Raw genomic sequence first — 24,056 nt, forward strand, 5'->3', positions numbered from 1 at the left:
ACTGGTATGCCAGTTGCACCCCTTTCTGCAGAAGAAAAATCTGGTCATGCCTCAGTTTCCTCTTGTTTAGATTACTGCAGTGTGTTCTGTGTTGGGGCTGCCCTTGAATCAAGAGCAGAAACAGCAGCTTCAGGAAAATGCAGGGTTCAGGTTGCTTCCTGGTTCACATGGCACCACTCTTTCATTTGCTACCAGCAGCCAGTTTGTGAGCACAATTAAGTGTCGCTCCTTTTTTAAGGCCCCAAACACAATTGAGGCTGTCATACTTCAGATGCATCATGAGAAGGCAAGACTCTCTGGATAAGACAGTCATGCTAGGGAAAGTCCATGGCAGAATATGGAAGGGAAGGGCAAATACGAGATGGACTGAATCCCTGAAGGCTGCCACAGTTTTGAACTTGAAAGAGCTGAACGGAGCTGTCCTGGACATGTTGGTGGGCTTTCATTCGTGGGGTTGCCTTAGATCAAAGACAACTCGGCTACACATAACAGCAACATGCTATTCAGGGCCAGAATTGTTTTCTCCTGTATGAACCAGCCTGTAATTTAAAAATCTGATTGAGGGATCAGTCCTGCTACCAAGAGATATGTGGTCTGTAGGAACAAGGGACAGGCCTTCTCTGCAGATGAAAGGCACCTGTGGCATAGTCTTCCTTAAGGCAGTTAGATTGATCTCTTGTTTGTTGCAGGGTAGTTGGGCTATTAAAATTTCTTGAGTGAAGTTTCTAAATTGTTTTTAAGTTTTCAATTGTCCTTGGACTTGGGATCCCTTTCTATGCATGGTTGCAGCTTAAGTAAGAGGGTCAGATCTGTCCCTCCACTATCTCAGCCTTGTTTTTAAGCAGGAACCCCTGCTTATTTCTGATGCACCTACATCAGATAACTGAAAGGACATTTTTCTGTAGAGTTGACTGCTTCCTCTTTCTCCACCCCTCTTGAGTGTTGAGTGAATTACCACACACAACCGCCTAGTGCTATGTGAGTGAATGTTCCAAACCCCAGGCTCACACACTTAGCCCTTTCCTCCCTTCTGCTCTCTTAATGGAGTCTGGAAGAGAAGCTTCTGGGTTTTAAACTAACCAGAACTGGGCAAAGTACTAATACTATATTTGAACCAAGCTTATGGTTCTCCTTAGCATTTGAAAGCCATTGATGTGGGGCAGAGATGGTCCCCGTGGTTTTATGCATAACTCCTTGAAGAGAAGAAAAGCTTCAGTCCCCCTTGTGGCAGCCTTCATACTCTTTTTGTGCTTGTTTTCCAGATTCGGCATGAAGTGAATTACCAGAACGTTGTGCACAAGCTCTGCAGTGATGCCTGCTTTTCCAAGTTCCGCTCAGCAAACAACCTGACCATGAACTGCTGTGAAAACTGTGGTGGTTACTGCTACAGTGCCTCAGGCCAGTGCCACATGCTTCAGATAGAGGGGCAGTCCAAAAAGTTCTGCAGCTCAGCGTGTGTCACTGCGTACAAGCAGGTCTGAGTTTTCTTCATTTGATAGTTTCTCCTTTTTAAAAAACCCATTTAAAAAAGGTTGCATGGTAAGCCATCATGGAAGTGGGGAACAGAGCCTTGGATGTACCTCTGTAAGAATAAAAGATGTCGCCTTAAAGCTGCACCTGTTTGGAGAAACTGCCTAAGGAAGAGGGAAGGCTATGACACGGGCCAGGACTCTACGTCCACGTCGAGCACACAGGGAGCTTCGTGTTCCCTTCATGCCAGTTGCTTCTACCAAGCCAGCCTTGCAGATAAGTGGGGAAGAATCGCACACGCTGCTGCTTGCACACGCCAGACTGCCCCCTTGCAGTCGTTACCCAGTTGTTCAGTGGAGACCCGAGCTCCGCTCAGTGGCATGGCTGTAGTTCCATTGGCGTGACATGGAAAGAAGTGGGGCTGTACTCTCTTCTTGCTGAAAACACTGTCATAAAAAGTTTCATGTACAGAAATTGAGTCAGGTGGTGATCAGTGTTGTAAACACGGACGGGCAGCAACTCTCCTGCGTTGCAGAAGGAGTGTTTCAAACCCTACCAGGAGATTCCAGGGTTGGAAATTTGGAACCTCCTTCTGCAGAGGAGCTATGGCCTTTCCCCATGCGAGTTTCCCTTTTATGGTAAGCCCTTTGTCTAGCTAGCACAATGGCTTGCTAAGGGAGAAATACCTGTATTGTTCCTCTTTCTGCAGAAGTCTGCAAAAATCACTCCCTGTGCACTGTGTAAATCTCTGAGGTCTTCAGCTGAGATGATTGAAAGCACAAATAACGTGGGGAAGACGGAGCTCTTCTGTTCCGTGAACTGCCTATCAGCACACAGAGTTAAAATGGTCACATCTTCAGGTAACTGTCACTTTGTCCTTTTCATGAATCTTGTTTTGAAAGCAAAAGGGTTGCAATGCATAAATTTCTTCCCTTCCCTTCTTTTTTTCTGTATGTCAGGTGTCCAGGTTCAGTGTAACAGCTGTAAGATCTCAGCCATCCCTCAGTATCATCTAGCTATGTCTGATGGGAGCATACGCAATTTTTGCAGCTATAGCTGTGTCGTAGCTTTTCAGGTATGTCTTAATTTCAGGTGTTTAGTTAAATTGTCAGATGGGCTGGTTGCATCCTCTGACTTGAAGCCCTTCACCAGTTTGGCCTCCTATGTCCTCTTCTCTTCTCGTGACCAAGTTGATCTGGTTTCATGCTGATAGAATGCATATGCAGTGTGGAAGAGTTGTAAGCACTTGCAAGCAAACTTGATGTGTGAGGCCTGGACTGTCTAACATGGTGCTTGTGGGACCCCATGTGCCTCTGACACCCCTCCCTTGATGTCTGCCGGGTGCCCTTCTCCTCCAACTTTTATTTCTTAAGGTTTGTAAAAAATATTTTCCAACTGGTATGCTGACAAGTAAATAAGTAAATAAGTTTATTGTTGAAACCATAAGCTATAGCATAACATAAAAGTGCCATAAAATACCATGAAATAGCAATGATAAAACAATGAGGTAGTAAAATTATAAAATGGAATAGTAAATGTTGCAAATAAAAGATTGCAACAAAATAGGGCCAATGCCACAACGGAGAGTTTAAAAAAATTATTTTTGAGTTTAAATGAGAGCAGGGCAAGGGTGGCAACTTGATTGCGTACAGTTGGGAACACTTCTGCAAGGAGGTACATTAGTTTTTCAAGCTCTGAGCCCTTAAATGCTTCTACCTTCAATAATTTGGTCCTGATCTCATTGTAAATGAGGCAGTGGAGGACAAAATGAATGATGTCTTCCACTTGACCAGAATCACAGGGGCAAAGGCATTGCTCAACAGGGAGCTTACACTATCTCCCTTCAAGATAGGCAGAAGCCATTGTCTGCACACAGAAAGGTGTTAAGGCCTTTCTCAATGGGGCAGTGGTTAGGTACTGGGAAAAATTTCTATATTTTTTATATGGTACCAGGGTGAAAATTTGGATGATTGAACTACGGTGACATTGTTATTGGTATCCTTTGCAAAAAGCCTGTCTTTAATGTTTCTCTGTCCCAGGATCTGAGTTCATCCAAGGATGGCAGGGAATACAAGTTGTAGGATGGGGTGCAGGAGTTTGGTCCATTGATTTCCAGCTGCATAATGGAGAATAGAGAGTTTGACAAGATGAGATTCTTGAAGGCTCTCTAATTTCTTATGCTGCCTCAGCAATGCAAGGTGGACTCGAACTGCAGTGGAAGGTAGCCCTACTTCCATCCTTAAGTAGGCAGCAGGAGTGCCCTGGGAGAGGCCCAAGATCTTCCTTAAGAAGTTATTTTGGACTATTGGACAATGACCTTTTCACCCCACCCCCAAATCTCAGCCCTACGCAACATCATGGGCAAGCTCCAAAGCAAACCATTGGCCTCCTCTAAAGTCTTTATGTCACTTCAGAAGAGTGGCTCTGTGGTACTCCACTTGTACTAGTTCTTGTGGAATTTACTTTTCTTTAAGTCTCACCAGTTTGTTTTCTGGAAGTGGGAGTTTTGTTGACTGGTCTTGCCACCGTGACAGTCTTTTAATGAATGGACAGGCATCCTGCTGCACAGCAGTCATTTTGTGAGGCCACCCACAACACTTAACATTTTATGTACCCACTGTCACAAAAAGATTGGAGATCTCCATGTTAAGGGTGTCTGTCACATCACACGTGGTACTCATTTTCTGTTGGACGATGTCAACAACATTAAGACTGCACAGAGACTGATACGCAGACTGGTGGCAATATAGGAAACAGTAGTGGGGACAGATGGAAACTAAGAGGAAAGGCAGAAAGAGGCTTGTGGTCTGTGGCTTGCCTGTGAAGAAGCTGTGGAGGAGTTCACTCCTTGACCACTCCAGGACGGATTCTTTCTCTTCATGTGCCAGTGGGCTGTACTGCTACCAGAATTTGAGTGCATCTGTACAGATGTGCTAGTGATGCATTCTGCAGACTCCCAGGTCTCTGCTTGCTTTGCAGATTTGTGTTTGTGTATATGTGTGAGATTAATTTTCCAGGAATATAGACTTCTGTTTTACATGGACTGAGGACAATTAAAGGGAAAGAACGGCATGGAGACTAGTGAACTGTCAGTGCAAAAAATATGAGCAAGTGGGTTTGATGGGGGAGATGGGGCAAGAAGGCATCCATGTAACATTTTTTGATGGCCAAAATGCTGGGATAGGTAGCCTGTTTGATCTTGGCCCGCCTTGCTGTCATTAGCCATCCTTTTTTGTTGAGTTACATATAATTTTTAAGTCGCCATTCTGCCAGAAATATTCAGAGCAAGTTAGGGCACAATTCTGAGGATACTGGATTCTGCCTGGACTGTAACCTAACCTATCAGAAAGGCTGGTGTTCCCACTCCAATCTCAGAAATGCCCTCTGAAGTCAGAACTGGCACGCGTTCTCAGGGTGCTCCCCCCCCCAACAAGACTAACCTCAGAGCTGGCATTGGGGGGTGCTTCTGGGGGCGGAGAGGAAAGGGATGAGGCTCTGCACGGACGCATCATGGCCTCTTCCTCACGGATGTTTGCAAAGCCCTTCAGCCACTTTGATGGCTGGGAGGAGTGCAGAGGAATCCTTGTCTCCGTGCTCTTTCCGCCATTCCTCGGATGCCTGTAATTCTTCAAGTCAGAGGCTACGGGCAGCACCACTGGATGGCATTCTTATCGTGTGTAAGCACTGCCATGTGTTCCTTCCATGGACGGGCATTTACTGCTGCCGAATATCATTCCCAGGCTGCTACTTCTGGAGCAGTGCATGGCAGCAGCTGCACAGGGATTTGCTTCTCCTTACAAATTCTGCAGTGGTTTAAACCACTGTGCTGCTGGGCTGGTTGATTGAAAGGTCACTGGTTTGAGTCTGCACAACAAGGTGAGTTCCCATTGCTCCGTCCTAGCTCCTGCTGACCTTGCTGTTCAAAAGCATGCAAATGCAAGTAGATAAAAAGGTACCACTTTGGTGGGAAGGTTACAGCGGCCCATGCACTTCGGTGTTTAGTCATGCCGGCCGCATGACCACGGAAACGGAGATGAGCACTGCCCCCTAGAGTCAGGCATGACTGGACTTTGATGTCAGGGTGAAACCTTTACCTTTACACATTCCTGATAGGCTTTTCCTTCTCTCCCTGCCGCTTTGACAGAACTTGTTCAACAAGCCCGCAGGAATGAACTCCTCAGTGGTCCCCTTGTCACAGGGCCAAGTGATCGTCAGCATCCCATCAGGGGCAACAGTTTCAGCTGCAGGCAGCACTACCTCAACGGTTTCCCCGAGCTCCGTCAGCAGTTCGGCGGCAGCCGGTCTCCAGAGGCTTGCCGCTCAGTCGCAGCAAGTCACCTTCACCCGCACTGTCGTCAAGCTCAAGTGTCAACACTGTAACCGCCTGTTCGCAACCAAGCCTGAATTGCTTGATTACAGGGTAATTAGCACTCACCTGTGGTTTGTAGACCCCTTGACATTGGATAAGAGTGCTATAACGGTGGACCAGAAGCCAAGTGGTGGGCAAACTGTGTGTGTTTTCTGTGTCATTAAAGCAAGGAAATCTGAATTTTGAGACCTACTCAGGTTGATCCTATTTGCTTCACGTCTTCTTTTGCACACTTGGGTCACCCTTTTCCAGTACCATTTGTAGGGAGGGACTGGTGCCTCAAAAAAGCACGCTTGTGGTCATTTTTATATTTTTGGCCCCTGAAAATTGTGGAGCTGTGCTCATAATTCTTTATTTATTTGTTGATTGGGTTTTTTTCACATGTGTGCTGTTATGGCTGTCATACCTTCCCTGGTTAATTTCATTGTCTAATTCAGCTGTCAAAGGAAACAGCTAAGTAGTGACATGCCAGAGTGAAAGGACTGCCTCACATATAGTTGGCAGGGACCAATTACCAAACTGTCGATTGAAAAGCACCAGTAAAAAGGAGAAAAGCATCAAAGGAAGATACACCAAAGGGTGGGGGAAGGAATGTTTCCCCTTTGCAAGGTAATCCTCTCTATTTTAAATGTTTGAACTGACAGTTCTTAGTACACGCTACCTTTTCAACACTTTTCACCTTTTCCCCAGGTACTTTAGAAAGGGGAGATAATAACTCTTCAACTTTTCACGCATCCTTTTTTGGAGTACTTCCTGCTGTGATTACTGCAATTCCCTGACAGGTTTTATTTTTTTAAGTGCAAAAATATGTGCCAATTTAAGGGCATCAGAGAATTCAACTCAATCAAACCATGTTTTCTTAATTGTAGGGCAAAATGTTTCAGTTCTGTGGTAAGACCTGCTGTGATGATTACAAGAAGATAAACTGTGTTATGTCCATGTGCGAATACTGCAAGATTGAGAAGATTATCAAAGAGACGGTGCGGTTCTCAGGCATTGACAAGTCGTTCTGTAGCGAGGGTAAGAAAGGACAGAACTGGATCGAATATTCAGTGAACCCAAAAGCATTTAGTGGAATAAATGGAGGCCCGAGGGAATGAGACTGTTCCTGTTTGCCACAGGAATGAGACCGGATTACAAACAGTATAGTTTAGGAAAGGAGTTCAGGAAGAATATGAATGCAGGTTTTGGCAGTAAAATCTCTTGTTTCAGGATATAAAGCCCGCCATTTCAGTAGCAATCAGTTCTCTTCAAGGAAAAATCACTACTTGCTAATTGTTCTTGCAAATCATTGGCATTTCTGCTTCATTCATGCACAGTATCTAGACCCAATGCTGCCACTCATTGGTGTGGGCTCCTTTTTGCTTTCTTGTTTGAAAAAACCTTCCTGTATGTTTGCAGGAAAGTTCACTCTTAATGTCATACTGCCTTACCTTTAAAAGCTGCTGGTGGATTGGTTTTGTGGGTTGCCATTTGTTCTTTTCTTATGCTATTCTAGGCTGCAAGCTACTGTATAAGCACGACTTAGCCAAACGTTGGGGGAACCACTGTAAGATGTGTAGCTACTGTTTGCAGACATCTCCCAAGCTGGTTCAGAATCACTTTGGGGGCAAGGTGGAAGAGTTCTGTTCAGAAGACTGCATGTCGAAGTTCACGGTTCTGTTTTATCAAGTAAGCTTGTCTGGGGCTCAAATCTGTCTTGCATTGATCCTAGCCCTCTGGAAAGCAATAGCAGGCAGTTTTGTATCCTCTCTAGTACAGAAGACTAGGTTAGGAACTGGGGTATCTAATGTCAAGGCCCACTTCAGCCTGCTTGAGGGTCTTGGAGCAATCTCTTTCTTATGGGGGAAATAGGAGGAGGAGTTGGAAAGCAGCAGAGCGTTGAAGTCTTTGCAGCATGGTGGCAAATAGCTATTCTGGAAAAGTTGACACATCCATTGAGTTTAACTCAAGGCAAAGTCGAAATACCTGATTTTTAGGCACTATAGTATGTTCTTCTTTCCTGTCGGAGGCATGGGCTGCAACGTCTGTCAAAGCCTTTCCTAGGATTATGGGAGGAAAGGGCTAAATACAGTTTGCTATCATGATGAAAATCTCCCAAATAGTTAATGGATCTGACCCATTATTTTTGCCTACAAGGTTAAAAGTGGAGGGATATGTAAATTACACCACCCTCTTTCAGCAGCCAGATTTAAACTTTATGTTATCTTCTTTTTTCTTGAGAGAGTATTTGTCTTTGTGTTTTGAAAAATGGGATGTGGGGGGAGTAAAAGGAGTAATGTGAATAATTTACTTCGTATGGAGACACAAGATAAAGACTGCAGAATATAGTAAGAGTTGGATAAATGACATGGCACCTAAGATTTTGCCAGAATGGAATTCTCCATCAGCGAGTGAGCCCAGCAGAGAGGCTCCTGCGTACCAAGCTGGCTGCTTTCGCCTTTTTTACTAGAGGGACCGTGCATGACTTGTGTCAGTAAAATTGTTAGCAAGGTCAGATGAAATGCACCTGAAGAGTCATGTGGGGAATGCAGTCACCTGTGTACAGAGTCCTTTATTTTTTTTCTTTAGTCTCTCAGTACCTGCTTTTTCTCCTTTTCTGTAGATGTCCAAATGTGATGGATGCAAAAGGCAGGGTAAACTCAGTGAGTCCTTGAAATGGAGGGGAGAAGTCAAGCATTTTTGCAACCTGCTCTGCATTCTAATGTACTGCAACCAGCAATGTGCATCGGATCCGCCGCCCCCGCCGCCGCCGCCGCCCCCACCGCCGCCGCCCCCACCTCAGAACAATACAGGTAAAAGTAGACCTGGCATAGTGCCGCTGTCGCTGTGGGGGGCATTGTTGCAATAGTCTCCAGCTCTGACCCACTGAGTGCAGTGCACACACACGAGTGTCTGTGTGCGTGGTGATGGCTGAACCCTTCAGCTGTCCTTGTGATGAGCAAAGGAGTGGACCTCTCGGCACAGGTGGTGCAACTCGTTGAGTCGCAGGTGTGTGTGCGCGGGGATGGGAACACGCCCCCTTCACGTCCCCGTCTCCCTGTCTGGCTGTAGCGAAGTCGGGCCTGCGTGCTTCACAGCACAGTGCTGCGGGCTCCTGCCTCAGTAGAGGAAAAGCAAGCCCAGCCTGAGAGACTGGGGGGGGGGGGGGTCTGCATACGCATGGTAGCTCACAATAGGGTGGTACTGCATCACCCTCTGGGTTTGGCTTGTGACCCATTCACAGAAACCTTTGATGTTGGGATTGGATCCGACATTTTGGGATAAGAACATGCACACATGTGGTTCTCTTCCTTTCCTTAGATGCAGACCTGGTGTTCTGTCAATAGATGATCAGAATAGATTGGAACACACCACAGAATAATATTTGCTTGCTTGCTTGCTTGTTTATTTGATTTATGTCCCACCTTTTTCCTTTTAAATAACCCAAAGCAGCTAACATTCCCTTCCTGCTGCTCTCAAGCTTATCCCCACCACAACTCTGTGAGGTCAGTTAGGCTCTGAATGGCCCAGAATCACCCAGTGGGCTCCATGGCTGAGGGGGAACTTGACCCAGATTGCCTGAGTCTTGTGCTCTAAACCAGTACACCACACTGGCTTTCAATAGGCTAAACTCACCTCTCAAAAGACCCAAAACAAAACGACAGGCTATATGAACAAAATTAAACAATTAGCATTCCAAACTAACATTGATAATAGATGACAGTGGAATAGGATAAACAAAGGTCAATAGACAAATCATAACTTCAACTTTAATAGAGATAGACATTCATCTAGTTTCACTAATGGAGAAAAGGAAAGTACTCCCTTCAATTCAACTTGACAGGTCAAAGAATAAAGATAAGCTTAGAGCACCATCCTTAAGCATAACCACTCAGGATTATGTCCCACTGATTTCAGTGGGGCTTACTCCTAAGTAAGCATTTGGTGGTGCATCCTCAATACTTGGATTTTTATGCCGAGAAAAGCCTTTGGTCCTGTGTAAATCAAACCTTGTGTTTGTCCTCAAAGCACCTTTTTATTCAACTGAAATCACTGTTTTAGTTCCCAGATCCATTAGTAACACCATTTCTTCATTTAAAGCTTTGTGCTGCCTTTTCATCTCAACAGAGCCCTTGAGGCAGTTTGCAGCACACACTGGAACCAGCAGAACATTTCATAAGTAGATTTGGTGTGGAGAAACTGAGTTAGTTCTGTGCATGGTGTCATTCACACTCCTCGATCTTCTCCTGCTTCCTCTTACCAGCAAACCTTCCCATGACACCAACATCCTCAGCAGGGCCCCCTCCGTCTCTCAGGAAGGATTCCACTCCTGTCATTGCAAATGTAGTCTCCCTTGCCAGTGCTCCTGCGGCTCAGCCCACAGCCAATTCCAACAACGTTTTGCAAGGTAGGACAGCTGTGAATGTGCTTGCCAGAGCGTGTGTTCCTGCCTCCTCTCTCCTGTCTGTTAGGTGCTTGCAGTGGGGGGTTATATTTCCTGGGACACAAACACTGGAAAGCAGCAGCAAGCAGTAACCTAAGAGTGCTCGTTTGTAGTCTTGCAGTTCCATGCGGGTGTGTTTTTACATGCAACAGAACCATTCTCAATGTTAGGGAGAAATGTAAACAAATACTCTACTTTTTTTCTCCTTTTAACAGGTGCTGTTCCTACTGTAACAGCAAAAATCATTGGAGATGTAAGTTTTCCTGGAAGCTCTTAGACAAATGATTATGAGCTTTAATGGCAATATCAGTTTTATCTGTATTCCATTTTTTCATTTCCTATACTCAATGTTTAGGCATTTCTGCAACAGGCATAGAACTGTCTCTCATTTCATTTATTTGTACTTTTCAGTGGTAATAGCTTGATTTTTAAATGTATGCCTTACCAGTGGCACTCAAAGCAGCTTCCAAATAGTTTAGTTTGTTTCCTGTGCTTCCCTTTGCTCTTGCAGTGCCTTAGTTATCCTGTGTGTGTTTAACTAAGGTACCAGCAGCAGGGAAATTAAGCTTGGGCATTAGGTGTTTATGAATTTCTTTTCCAGTTTTTGAAAAATCGCCAGGTTTCTAAACATCATGAGAGAAGGTGGCTTCTCATAAGTGAATTTCCCAAATGGGAAGATGTAAGGTGCAAAACCTTAACAGAACTCTACTGATAATATTGCATATAGTGGGGGTGGGGGGGGGGGAACTGGTATTGGGGGGGGGGGGACAGGTGGTAGCTTACTGGGATTGGTTAAGTACAACCCTATGCATATTTAGGCATGAAAAGTCCTACAGCTTCTAGCCTACCCTGAGCAGCCATGCTGGCTGGAAACATGCTGGGAGTTGTAGGGCTTTTCCTGTTCAAACACACATAAGGTTGTACTCTAATTGTCTGGGGTTAGTATTGCGTGTGTAGATGTTGCTTCGTTAGCAGAACCTGCAAATAGCTCCTGAGTCCTGTTTTCTAATTTAAACCAGGCAAGTACCCAGACAGATGCTTTGAAGCTGCCCCCCTCACAGCCTCCCCGGCTCCTCAAGAATAAAGCCCTGCTGTGTAAGCCCATCACACAGACCAAGGCCACATCCTGCAAACCGCACACACAGCATAAGGAATGCCAAACAGGTATGTGATTTTTTTTAAAGTGCCAAATGGCTGCTTTGCTCTCTTACTGGGGAAAATCCTAACTTATTGTCCACCTTTATGTTTATTAGCGCTAACAAAAAAAGTCACCAAGTACTGAATGAGTTTTGGGGTCCATGAGAAAAAAAATTCTGTTAAGCACGCACGCAAGCCAGCCAGGAAGATGGCAGTGTGGGAGGGGATGTTGCTGAGACAGATAAAAAAGCTTGAGTAGTGTTGCCCCAGGATTGGAGGGTGGGTGAGGCCCCATTACCTGGGGATGGGAGAAGGTCTTCAGCAACTTGGTCCCTGATTTTTGTGAACGGTAGAGGGTATGGGTAAGTGCAGAAGACCATCGAGTCCCCAGGTACAGGCACATGGAATTTTGGTTCACCTCTCCCCCCACATCGCTTTTTAAAAATGCCTTTTCCAAGCCCTCCAGCAAAAGTTTCAGCACAGCAACAATTTGGCTTTCAGGACAGAGGTCTCTCAACCCGAGAATTGGGTCATCTGTTCTGTTTTCCCTGCCTTGGAATTATCTTGTGAGCGCTTCATGTATGGATGAGTCCCAGTGAATGTGTAAGGGGGCTTCCACAGTAAAAAAGAATTAGGTACAGCAGTTGTGGCTAGCACAGAAAAGTTAAAGAAAAACGAATGAACTGCTTTTCTCCAAGGTTCTTTTTTTTTTTTTTTTTACATTTATCATGGCAGAAGAAGAAGACGACGTTCCACCCAAAATCATCATGGTGCCTGTTCCTGTACCAGTATTTGTGCCGCTCCCGCTTCACCTTTTCACCCAGTACACGCCAGTTCCACTGGGAATGCCAGTACCTGTAAGTGATGTGTTTGGCACCCTGGCCTTACGATGGGGGCTTCAGAGTCGGGCAGACCGAAGCATGGTAGAATACGTCGGGTCAGGCTCAGCTGTACTGAGCGCCTTGGCAGGGGAGCCTGGGAAGAGCACTGCCCCAAGCCTGCAGTGGTGTAGCACGCTGAAGAGCGTACTCACAGCCTCCGAAGAGGGAAGGGATCCCAAGTACATGCGCTTGCTTAGAAGCGTAAGACGCTCTCCTTCTTCCGCATTTGGCGGTCCTGCTGGGGAGCTGTGGGCCACCGTTTCTCCACTTTCGCTTCCGAGCTGTTGGGAGCGGACCATGGCTACCTCTGAGGGGTTGTGGAATGGGCCTTGCTTGAATCACTGGCCAGGGGTTAACTGAGTGCATCTGATTTTAAAAGATGCCTGGTTTGAAAAAGCATTTGACAAAGCACCGAGAATTCACAAAGGCTCATGCCAGAATGGATGTGCTAGCTGATAGAAGACTTTCTCTCTTTCTTTCTTTCTTTTTTTTTTTTTAAAGGCTTGGGGTTCTCTTGAGACTGCAAGGGCCAAATCTTGGTAGAGGTTTGTTCCAGGAAAGAGAGGGTCCTGTTTGAAGAAGGTTATTATAGTTGATTTTACAAGGCTTGTAAGAAATTTTATTTTATTTGTATTTACTTACTTAATTTCTATACCGCCCAATGGCTGAAGCTTTTGATGCAGGGAGCTTCTTGTATTGTTAGAGGTTCCTCATGAAAGGGAAGTTCTTTTGGAATGTGCTTTTATAGCCCCAAAATGTCTGTTTTCCCTCGCTGCCACATATTTCCATCTGCTTGGATCAACCCTTGCCTGTAGGTCCCAGTTCCTATGTTCATCCCACCGGTCCCGGAGAACAGTGGCAAGGCAGTAGAAACCATTCCAGATGTCAAGGAGAAGAATTCTGCCAATCCTTTTGAGGCGGATCTCCTACAGATGGCGGAAATGATCGCTGAGGATGAGAAGGACAAGGAACACTCCCAAGGAGGTGCATGGTTTTTCTTTCAAAGCACCCTAAGACACTGTTGAAGAAGAACATACGAGAGAGGCTGACGTGGCTGTGAAGATGGGGTGCCTGAGCGTGTTGTTCAAACCCAGCACAAGGCCAGGGTGATTTACCCGCTACTGCAGCAAGCTGTGGCTGCTTGTGGGACTTAGTTGACACAACCAAGTATGAGCATGAATGACACAAGAAGCCATTGTTAAGCACAAAATGTACGGTGCTGCTTGGCAATGATGGGGAAAGACTTGCCGCTCTGCCCAAGTGACTAGTAGCCAACTGCCTTTGCTGGCCACCAGCAGAAGTTCCATAGTGGCCCTTGGGGGCAGCCGGCAAAGGGTCCCCACTGTGACTGAGAACACCCTCTGGCTTGCAGCTGCTTGACTTCTTTTTAAGTGGGGGAATTTTGTGATCACAAAAGTAGGCTGACCTTTTGGTATCCTGGACAGATTGCCCTTGTGTCCCCTTCCACATTTTAAAGACTATTTTTCAGGTTTCTGTGCACAAATAATTGTGCTTCTTATATCCCCCCCAGATGCTGTGTTAGGACAAACAGGGCAGGTACAGTTCCAAATGGGACTCTGGAGTAGTTACTGGCCAGGGTTGGGTGGCTGCCAGTAAAACCAGGAGTAAACCTAACTCTTCAATGCCCAGCACGAATGTAGTAGTTCTTCCATTCATGGAGCCATCATTCTTGAGCCAGGACCAGGCGGCTCCTTGCAAAGCAGGACTGAGCTTTGCAGAATGGTCTCTTTCCACCCTTTCTGCCTGATGAACTCCTGGCTTTGTGGGGAAAATTAAAAGGGGAATGCTGGGTTTGGCCAGGACCTGCCTCAGGATCCCCCCCCCCAAGCTTTTTAATGTTATCTGCCCCATTTTTGCAAATGGGACAGTTCAGAGGGGGATTTATGCACAACACCATAATCTTAAAGTCACTTTATAAAAAACCATGATATAACTCACAATTGTGACAGGGAGAGAGAAGCACCTTGGCATTCCTGTGGTGTCCTTCAGATACCTGTAGGAGGACTGCACTGGAGGCATTATTTATTTATTTATTTAGCAAATTTCTATGCCGCCCCATTCGCCGAAGCCTCGGGGCAGCTCACAAATCTATCAATTAAAATAGTATACAATAAAAAATATAAAACAAGTTAACAATATAAAATATATAATATAATATAACTTCCGGGCACTTTGCAACCCCGAGATAAAGAAGCCAACATATGTGGGTTGTAAGCCCAAAGCCTTCCCATGTCCTGTGCACTCACCCAGTGAGAGAGAATGAACATTCAAAAGAGGGATGGGGAGTTAAATTTGCCAGGAAAGGCAAACATTTTCATTCCAAGTTGTCAGAAAGTTGCTATGTTAATCTTCCAAAGAGAGAGGATCAGGTTCAAAACCTGTAGGAGATGTGGGTGCATGTTGTGCACACACATTTTGGAATCTCAAGTCATTCTGGAACCAGACAAAGCAGTTTCCCATGCAATTACTTATCTGGAGTTATTTGGAGTGTTATTTGGAGCGTTGGGAGTAAAGCTGCTCAGGTGGGTAGTACAGACTGAATGGGAGGGCAGCTGAAGTGTAATGAGAAGGACGCAGGGCAAGTTTTCAATGAAATTTCCCAGGCCTTGTAACTAGTTACCTAAATGTAAACTGCCTTGAAATCACTGGACAGAGGGTGACATATCCGTGTTCTAAGCAAAAGAGCCAGCAGAACCACCGCGGCACTTAGCACTGCTTAGGTTCGGGATGAGCAGGTCAGAGGCCACAATTTCATGGTAAAGCACTAGCTTTTTATGCAGAAAACCCTTGCTCTGATCCACTTCATGTCTGCTCAAACAAGATTGCATAGCAGGTACAGTGGCGATCTCTGCCCGAGCTCCTGTAGAACCATCACCATTCAGAGGAGGCAGTGGCAGCCTTTGGTAGACCAGTGGTCTGACACATTAGTTGAGTTCATGGGAAATTGCTAAGTTTTTGAATTGCTGCTGGGTGTTTACTTCTGCTTTTAGCTGCATTGGAGTATCCTCATTTTCTTCATTTGTTTCAGGCTCTCAAACTTCTGAGCATGAACTGTTCCTGGACCCCAAGATATTTGAAAAAGGTTGGTAATGCAGCTCAGCATGGCAAATAAGCTTATCGGTTACTAGTGCACAAAGAGTTTACTGATGCCTGTTCATTGCTGCCTTAACTGTCAGGACAAAATAAGGAGGAATAAGTACCTAAAGTTCTAAGTTATAGGAGGTTAGATGAAGGTTGATCTTTAGGAGAACTATGTTGACGGTACAAGCAGATCAGCAGTGGAAATTGAAATTACTTCTAAGGGTGGTGGAATTTTTCCCCCTGGGGATCTTCAAGCAGGTGTGGGCCACTCTCTGTTTGGGATGCTCTAGTTCTCGGTTTCCTGGGTTTAGTGGGGGGTTGGAGTAAATGTCTACAAAGCCCCTTTTGACTCTGACTGTGCTTCCCACAGGCAACCAGGAGTGTGGCTGGAATTGACTAGCCAGCTGTGCTTTGTCTCTGCCTCTTGGCCTTCTCTCTCACCACCGTTTGTTTTCCTTCTCATCTGCAGACCAAGGCAGCACATACAGTGGGGACTTGGAATCCGAAGCAGTATCAACTCCTCACAGCTGGGAGGATGAGCTGAACCACTATGCCTTACGCTCAAGTACGGTGCCCGAGCCTGAGCCCGAACCGAGGCAGTTCTCCAAAGGGGAACTGGAGCAGGACCTGGAGGCCGACTTCCCTTCAGGTTTGTCAGCATTGAGAGAAAATGCCCCCAACTATGGAATGTGTTGCCACCCCGGGCCATGGCCCTGTGGTCCCTGCATCCATGTGCTGAGTCACTCTTGAACTGACCCATGGTTTGAGAGCCGTTTGGTTTGCACGCAGGCTGTCCTGGCTGCTACCTTTCCACCACATCTCTGCTTTTGTTTCAAAACTAGACTCCTTTGACCCAGTCAGCAAAGGGCTAGGTCTTCACTCACGTGCACGAGCAAGACGGAGACACAGAGATGGTTTTCCACAGCCAAAAAGAAGGGTAAGATCACTCACCTTATTTCTTACTTCTAGAGAAAGGCTTGGTTGCGACGGAAGCTTGGGGTGCGGGTTCCTCCTTCCGCCTTCTGATTCCTCTTGCTTCCTGGCCCTCTCCCAACCCACCTCTAATTTGCCTCTCGTCATTTGTCCCTTCTCTAAGAAAACTCCTGGGTTTTAGTCAAGGGTGTGGAACACCCCCACATCTTCCTCCACAAAAATGGGTCCCAGTTAAGACAGGGAGTAAGGAGGAGACCCAACTATTTCTGATGCATTGCCTTTCTTCCTGCCCAATTCTCCACCATCTTTTTCTTGTTCACTTTCAGTCAAAGGCAAATAGAATGTTGGGACATACGTATTTAATTCTTTCTTGCTGTTGAGTCTATTACAGACCACATGCTCATCTACATACAAATGTGATGCATATAAAATATTCGAAGCATGACATCTTTATTATCTCGGTAATCCCACTAGCCGTGTGTTGGTTAGCGTGTTTGACTGGGGACCCGGGAGATCTGGCTTCTAGTCCCCGCTCACCCACAAAGCTCACTGGGTGGCTTTGGCCAATCACAGATTCTTAGCCTCACCTACTGCACAGGGTTGTTGTTGTGAGGACAAAACAGAAGATTATGTAAGCAGCCTTGGGTTCCTTGAAAGGAAGAAAGATGGGATATAAATATATTAAATATAAATATAGCAAAATTATGTTCCAAGTGATTATTGCCACACCCCTGAAAAATGGAATAAGTGCCTTGTCTGTTAATCTATTAAGTAAAGCTTCCAAATTGCTTCTGTGATCAGGAAGGAATTTATTTGTTTATTTACATTTATGCCTTGTCATGTTTATTTATTTAATTACATTTTTATATCTCCCAAGCCATTTCTTCCAGGGAACTTAAAGCTGCATACATGACTCTTCGCTCCCCTTTTTCCAAGTTCTCATAGCAACCCTGTGAGGTAGGGTAAGTTGGGAGATAGAAAGAGAGAGCAAACAGCCCAAGACTTCCTAGTGAACTTCATAGGTACATGGGGATTTGAGCTTGTGTTCCCCAAGCCTGAGACTTTAAACCATCACTCCACACTGAGCTTAACCACATAGTGTGGGGAATGTGCATTCTTATTTTACCACCCGCTCAATCACATAAGCAGTTCCTCTGTTCCTGCTCCCTCGGCCATTGGTCAGTAGGACTGAAATGAATGCCTGGTGAGCACCTCAGTTCACTGGATGGGGAAAGAATAATCGGCAAGCCAACATCCCCACTTCCCCAGGCATCTGCAAGCGCCACAGCCGTTGCGTCTTCCACGCCAGTGCTTTCATGTGGTGGAGTGGGTGGGCAGAAAGGTGTTAGACCAGAGTTGGCCCTAATTCACCAGCCACCTGCTAACCCTGAAAGCAGTTACTTTAATCAAGGGCATTGGTGGTTTTGGTTCACACCCTCTCTTGCCCAGGATCACAGTGCCTTTGCTCGCAGTTCTGGCAAGTCCCTTGCATGTGTGTTGGCTTTCCCTCAGGGGAGGAAGAAGTCCATAGTCTCCGTGGAACCCCGGATGCTTGTGCAGAGCTCCTACCCAGGCTGTTCCGTTTCCGGGATGAGTCTCAAGTACATGTATGGGGTGAATGCCTGGAAGAACTGGGTCCAATGGAAGAATGCACAGGACGACCAAGGAGACCTGAAATTCGGAGGTAGTGCATTGTTCTTTTTGTTCTAGGTTGAACTGTGGAGGTAGAAGAGCAATCCCTCATTGTTCAGCAGCATAATTCTTGAAATAAAGCCTCCAGTTGCTTTTTGCCTCAAAATGTTCCATGAAATTCCTTTCTGTGTGTCCTTATCAGCTATTAGATTTCCAGCCAGTCCTAGTCCTCTTATTTTCTCAGGTCTTCTGAAGTTCTGTCCTTTTGGCTTGGCTGCTGTAGCAGTTCAAGCCAAAATGGGATAATCTGTTAATGTGCATCATTCCAGTGGAGCTTTCTGGTTATAAAGCTAGCTTTTATAAGTAATTTTTGTTACTTTATTAATTCAATCCTTTCCTTTTCTCCATTGATCATTGACTGGAAAGGGGAAAGAATGGGTGTCCATGAGAACTGAGTTAGGTATCTGAATATTTCTGCTCACACCAGAGCCTGATGTCTCTTTTTTACAGTTCGGCCTGTGAAGCTCAAAGAGGATATCCTCTCTTGTTCTTTTTCTGAGCTGAGTTTTGGCTTGTGCCAGTTTATCCAGGAGGTGCGGCGACCAAATGGGGAAAAGTATGATCCTGACAGCATCTTATACCTGTGCCTTGGAATTCAGCAGGTGATTTCTTTTTCCCTTCAGGCTTTTTTTAATACTTCATTTCTGTATTTGTTTTTTGGGGAATGGTGAGCAAAATTGATTCATGTATGTAGCCAAGATAGATTGGTTTGTATCATGCTAGTCCTTTGCCAGCTTCACTCATTGCCAGATGGTTTCCGGGTTTAATCCGAAGCTCAGGAATCTCAGCAGTTGTTTCTCTCCATGTGAACTTGCCCAAGAACTTGTTGTTCATCTGGCACCTTTGTCTCTGTCCCTCCCATTCACCGTGTGTGTGTGTGGGGGGGGTGAGGATGGGACCGTTCAGTGGTGGTGCCATAATGTAGAATGGGCTCACAAAAGTAGTGCACCTGGCCCCTTTGTTGCCTGTGTAGGCAAGCTTTCACATCCATGGGCTTGCACATTCTTACATGTTGTCTTCGTTCCAACTCTTAATGGATTATTATTTCAGTGGGCTTGTTCTTGCTTATTGTTTTAGTTTCAGCTCTTTATGCATTTCTGATTGTCTGTTGCTTTTAAGTTACTGAGGTGCATGTTTCTTGCATTGCACTGCAAACTTTTGGTAAGCCATACTGAGTATACCCTGATACAGGTAATGATATGTAAATTATAGAAATAAATATTAGTAACACCCCTTTGACCTTAGGTGTTACTAAGCTTAGGCTAGGTTTGTTCTCCCAATTTTGTACAGAGGATAGCTTTTTACATAGGCTGAAAGCATTTTAATAGATTTATTTAATTGGATTTTAGTACAAACTCCATCTCAAAAAGGCAGGGAGGGAAACAATGTGCTCATTATACAAGCATATCCCTGGCCACAAAAAACAGCTTGAATAAAACCTACATACAGTTTCTTTGGAAGTGGTGCAACTTGTGGTTTTGGTAAGTCTTTGGGGAAAGAGGATTCCAGAGCTGAGAAGCAGCTGCTGGGAATGCCCCTCTGTACATCTCAAGCCTTGGTGGAAAGTAGTGCCGGTGGTGGCATGCCATCTGCATAAATTGGAAGCCCAGGGGCAGCCATGTACCTGCTGATGCTTCCTTTGGTGCCCACCAGAGTCTTCCCTCTTCTGAACCTCATTTCTTAGGATTTAAACAGTATTTTAAAATGCGAGGCTGGCATGCTATGAAGTGCAGTCTTTATTTATGCTGCTTCCAGAGCAGTCTTTACTTGGGTTTAAAGAGGGGCTTGTGTTGGGAGCTCAGGCCCCACCCCTGCCTAGTGCTGAGGTTCTTGGGCTGGTCTTTTTTCTGGCAGTTGCATCAGCTTGCCTGCTGGGAAAGGAGTGTTTTCTGAGCAGCCATGCAGGCGTTTGGTGAGTGGGCGTGTGCCTGTTGGCAGGTGTTTTAGCCACAGGGAAAGCCACAGCACGCTCTTGCCTTTCCAGAACATCTAGAGAGTGTAGGTATGCACAGCTTCGTTTCCTGGCCCTTCTCGCAAGCCAGCCACCGTCTGGAGAATGTAACTACCTCCAAGAATGCAGAAAGTCCTCATGTTCGGAAAAGAGAACAAAACTTCACCTGGAACCAAGGGGCTTTGTCTGCCCACTTCTACATAAACCTCAAACTGTGCTTGATTGACCTACTTTCCCTTCTTCTCTTGCAGTACCTATTTGAGAATGGTAGAATAGATAACATTTTTACCGAGCCCTACTCCAGGTTTATGATTGAACTTACGAAACTGTTGAAGATCTGGGAGCCAACAATACTTCCAAGTGGTAAAGTGGCTGCTTGTTTTGTCCATGTTGTTACGTACTTGGGGACATAACAAATGGAAGAACAGGGTCTTATTGGGGTGGGCTGGGGCTGACCTCCATCTTGCTTAGATTGCTTTTTAATGATCATGATTTTATGTTCCATCTCAAATATTTTACATTTAAAGATTAAGAGTGTATTTTTTCACTAGTGCCCCTGTGAAGCATGGGGTCCTTTTATATTTATAAAACAAGAATGCATATTCAGGTTCTTTTAATAATTAAGACACTGGTACCCCCATCCAAGATCAGCTTTTGCTCTCCAGGTAGGGTATTTCAGCTTCAGAGGTCTGGCAGGTAATCATTGTTAGTGGGATGGGGTCTGTGGCCACGTTCCACCTGTGCCAGACTTATGCCTAGGACCACTACCACAATCCCAAGCTTCTTTATCTTGCTATCCACTTGAACTTAAGATGGATCAGAGATTATGTGCCTTCTGTGGTGCTACCGGACCTTTATCTTCCCGTTCTTTATGTTCTCTGTGCAGTCTCACACGCAGTGTCTTTGTCTGCAAAGGGCAGGATTCAGAACTTGTTTGAGCAAGACAGCAATACGGTGGCGCCCCACCTATGGAATGCGCTCCCCAGAGAGGTCTGCCTGGCGCCATCATTATTTGTTTTTCAGCACCAGGCCAAGACCTTTTTATTTAAACGATATTTTAATTGTTAATTGTTGTTTTTATTTACTGGTTTTACACTATTGCCGAGATGCTCTGGATTTTTAATGTTTATTCTATGTTTGCTTAGTCTGCTTTGTAAGCCGCCCTGAGGCTTTCTGCGACGGGGGCGGCATAAAAATGCTATAATAAACAAACAAACGAACAAGCAAACATTTTATTGGGCAATAAAAATGGGCCCGCAGCTGGCCACTGGCAGGTGGCTGACTGCTTCTCTGTCCATCTCTGTAGGGTACATGTTCTCCAGAATTGAAGAGGAGCACTTATGGGAGTGCAAGCAGCTGGGCGCCTACTCCCCCATTGTCCTCCTGAACACGCTGCTCTTCTTCAACACCAAATATTTCCAGCTCAAGAATGTCAGTGAGCACATGAAGCTCTCTTTTGCCCACGTCATGCGACGCACCCGGACCCTGAAGTACAACACCAAGCTGACTTATTTACGTTTCTTCCCTCCTTTTCAAAAGCAGGAGGTAGAATCAGGTGGGTGGACTGCTGTTATTTGGGGTTAGCGTTGGACTGGTGGGTTTGCAGTTGGGGCAGCTGGTGTGCCATGGGGTGAACAGAATGGTAGACTGTTTGGTCTGATCGGCAGGGGTCCGCTTATGTCCTTTCGTATGCTCTTTTGCTTTTTTAATGTTCTGGTTGGATAATAATTTGGAACAGCTTCATTTATTTTCTAGCTGTGAGTATGTGCGCAAGGCTGCTTTGGGTGGGAAGGGTTGTTCTGACGGTTCTTTTGTGTATTAGTATTCTGTGCTTTCCCCAACCCTACAAAAAGGACTTGTAGGAACATGCAGCAAAGCACAGCAAATAGGATTAAGGGGCTAGGGCAACTGAGATCGTTTAGCGGAGAAACAATGGCAGGCAGGATAGAGATGTGCAAAATGATGCAAGGAGTGTAAAAAGTGAATGGGAGAGCTTTTCCTCCCTCTTGTAGTACTCGTCTTCTCGGGGCTCCTCCCCTGAAGTTGATGGGTGGGGGATTTGGACAGATTAATGGAAGGACTTTACACAGTGCCTAGTTCAGCTGTGGAATTCAGTCGCCTGGTATGGAGTGATGGCCTTGAATTTGCATGGTTTTCAGAGGGGATTGAGCAAAGTTGTGGAGGAAGCAGCTGTCCATATCTGCCGGTTTGGATGGCCGTTTAGCAAGAGGCAGCGTGCCTCCCTGCACCAGTTGCTCAAGCCAGTGGGCGAGGAGGGTGCTTTGGCACCCTTGCCTGCTCGTGGGTTTCTGTGGACAGCTGGTTGGGCTGCCGTGTGAACAGAACGTTGACCTAGATGATCCTCTTGCTCTGGTCCTGCATGCTGGCTCTTGAGTTCTTATGTAGTTTCAGTTGTGTAGGTTGTAAACTGCCGTGAAGAGTTGAGTAGAAAAGTAATCCATACATATTTTAAATAAAAATGAGAGGGCTTTTCAGTTCATTGTGGTTGCATGGTTCTGCAGAGTCTAAGTTTCTAGGGGGTTTGAATGCTAAGCTAATTTTAGAAACACAGAGGTTGTTCCGGCACTCCCTCACATAATTATGTTGCTGGAATCTCACTGCATGCAGCATTGCAAAGTGTTTGCGGGGCGGGCGGGGGGGGGGGCTCACAAAAGCTGGGCCCTTCGTAAGCGGTCCATTCACAGCCAGCAGTCCTAATGGTCTTAATGCTCCGACAGTTGTGATTTAATTTTTTAAAACGCCTTTCCTTAAGTGTTCAAATGGAATTTGAAATATAGGGAAGGGACCGAGGCTTTGGTGGAAGAGCACATGGTTGGCTGCCGCTCATGTGGGAAACAAAACATGAAACACCTTTGAAGTGGTACAACCCCAGACCATTTTCCCACTTCCACCCATTCTTTTTATGGGCAAGATGTCTGGTGGAGCTGCTTCCCAAGAACTCTTTTTTCATTTTGTACAAATAAGGAGTGCTTTTCAGGGAATCATCACTTCTAACCCTTCCTTGCTGCCGAAGAGTAATTCTTTTTGTCCTTGTGCCATTGCTCCCTTTCCTGTCCCATCTCCAGATAAATTAGTGGGCAAAAGAAAACGCCACGAGGGCGAAGAGGTCCCAACAGCAGTGGAGATGGTCGAGAACACTGACAACCCCTTGAGATGCCCCGTCCGGCTCTACGAATTCTACTTGTCCAAGTGGTGAGTTGTGTCTCCTCTCCTGGCCCTCCCTCTCCCCCTCCCCCTCCCTCTCCCTTCCAAAGATTGGTTTTGAGAGGCTCTGCTTGCAGAGAGGGCCCGGAGCGGATAGCAAAGGAAGGGGCTGTTTTGCCACCCCGTCTCTCTGGAGGCGTCCCTCTTACCATATTCATGAATTCTCTTGCAGTCCGAGAACCAAATTGCAGTAGCAGATGGCCTAGTAAGTGGGAGAGGAGCAAAAGTGCCCAAGCGTTAGACATTGCCCTGATCCCAGTCAGTTGCGTGTTTCTACTGCCCCAGTCAGCAGGTAATTTTTAGCGAAGCCTTGGGAGGCCAGATCGAGCTTCGAGGCAGTGCGTCTCTACGGCTAGTCTCTCGTGAACTTCACCACAACACAGGCTGTCCCTCCCTTGGAGGCTGAACACAGCTCTGGAGCTGTGAAGCGCAGCATCCTTGGCCTGAGTCTCAGCTTTCTCCTAAGCTTTTCCTGTATGGCCTTTGGGAAGTTGCCCCTTCAGCCCTCCCCCGCCCCCCGTTAAGGGATCCCGATAGCCCTCTTGTCCAGCTGTGACGCCCCGAGTGTGTTGCTGTGGCGTGCATGCTCACGTAAGGGTGTGCACTTGCGTGTGCCGCGTGCATCTGTGGCCCCTTCTGCAAAGAAAGCCGGGTTAAGAGTTGTGGATTCACTTGCCCACCCACACGGAATGAGTAGTGAGTGTGTATCCATGCCCTGAGTGGCCTTCCAGAGCGCAGGGAGAGTGGTGTGGACTCGTGCTTCCCTGGCGTACATTGCTGATCAGTGCTGCTCTCTGGTGCTTCCTACACGCCGATTGCCTGCATTATCCCTGCTTGGATGCTGACTGGGCTGCCGTCCGAACTTGCCTG

The 24,056-nt window shown here is 46.1% G+C and overlaps 1 protein-coding gene across 5 annotated transcripts in view; it reads left to right on the forward strand.

Annotated features, from left to right (window-relative positions):
- The window catches only part of ZMYM4 (zinc finger MYM-type containing 4), a 63,807-nt gene that overhangs the window by 37,406 nt on the left and 2,345 nt on the right, over positions 1-24,056 (forward strand). For 3 of the 5 annotated variants that reach the window (XM_044424797.1, XM_044424798.1, XM_044424801.1), the window contains exons 9-28: positions 1,263-1,475; positions 2,180-2,330; positions 2,430-2,545; positions 5,615-5,890; positions 6,709-6,859; positions 7,338-7,510; positions 8,445-8,634; positions 10,086-10,229; positions 10,481-10,518; positions 11,285-11,429; positions 12,138-12,259; positions 13,099-13,267; positions 15,333-15,386; positions 15,855-16,034; positions 16,228-16,322; positions 17,831-18,002; positions 18,461-18,612; positions 20,213-20,324; positions 21,268-21,516; positions 23,048-23,174. In XM_044424797.1, coding sequence (XP_044280732.1) covers positions 1,263-1,475; positions 2,180-2,330; positions 2,430-2,545; positions 5,615-5,890; positions 6,709-6,859; positions 7,338-7,510; positions 8,445-8,634; positions 10,086-10,229; positions 10,481-10,518; positions 11,285-11,429; positions 12,138-12,259; positions 13,099-13,267; positions 15,333-15,386; positions 15,855-16,034; positions 16,228-16,322; positions 17,831-18,002; positions 18,461-18,612; positions 20,213-20,324; positions 21,268-21,516; positions 23,048-23,174 — 3,029 coding nt within the window. Of the gene's footprint in view, positions 1-1,262; positions 1,476-2,179; positions 2,331-2,429; positions 2,546-5,614; positions 5,891-6,708; positions 6,860-7,337; positions 7,511-8,444; positions 8,635-10,085; positions 10,230-10,480; positions 10,519-11,284; positions 11,430-12,137; positions 12,260-13,098; positions 13,268-15,332; positions 15,387-15,854; positions 16,035-16,227; positions 16,323-17,830; positions 18,003-18,460; positions 18,613-20,212; positions 20,325-21,267; positions 21,517-23,047; positions 23,175-23,358; positions 23,479-24,056 lie in introns of all 5 variants that reach the window. The other 2 variants (XR_006414192.1, XM_044424800.1) reach the window with 2 other exon arrangements.

The sequence above is a fragment of the Varanus komodoensis genome, unplaced genomic scaffold (assembly GCF_004798865.1).
Source record: "Varanus komodoensis strain SLA01 unplaced genomic scaffold, ASM479886v1 scaffold15, whole genome shotgun sequence".
NCBI lineage: Eukaryota > Metazoa > Chordata > Lepidosauria > Squamata > Varanidae > Varanus > Varanus komodoensis.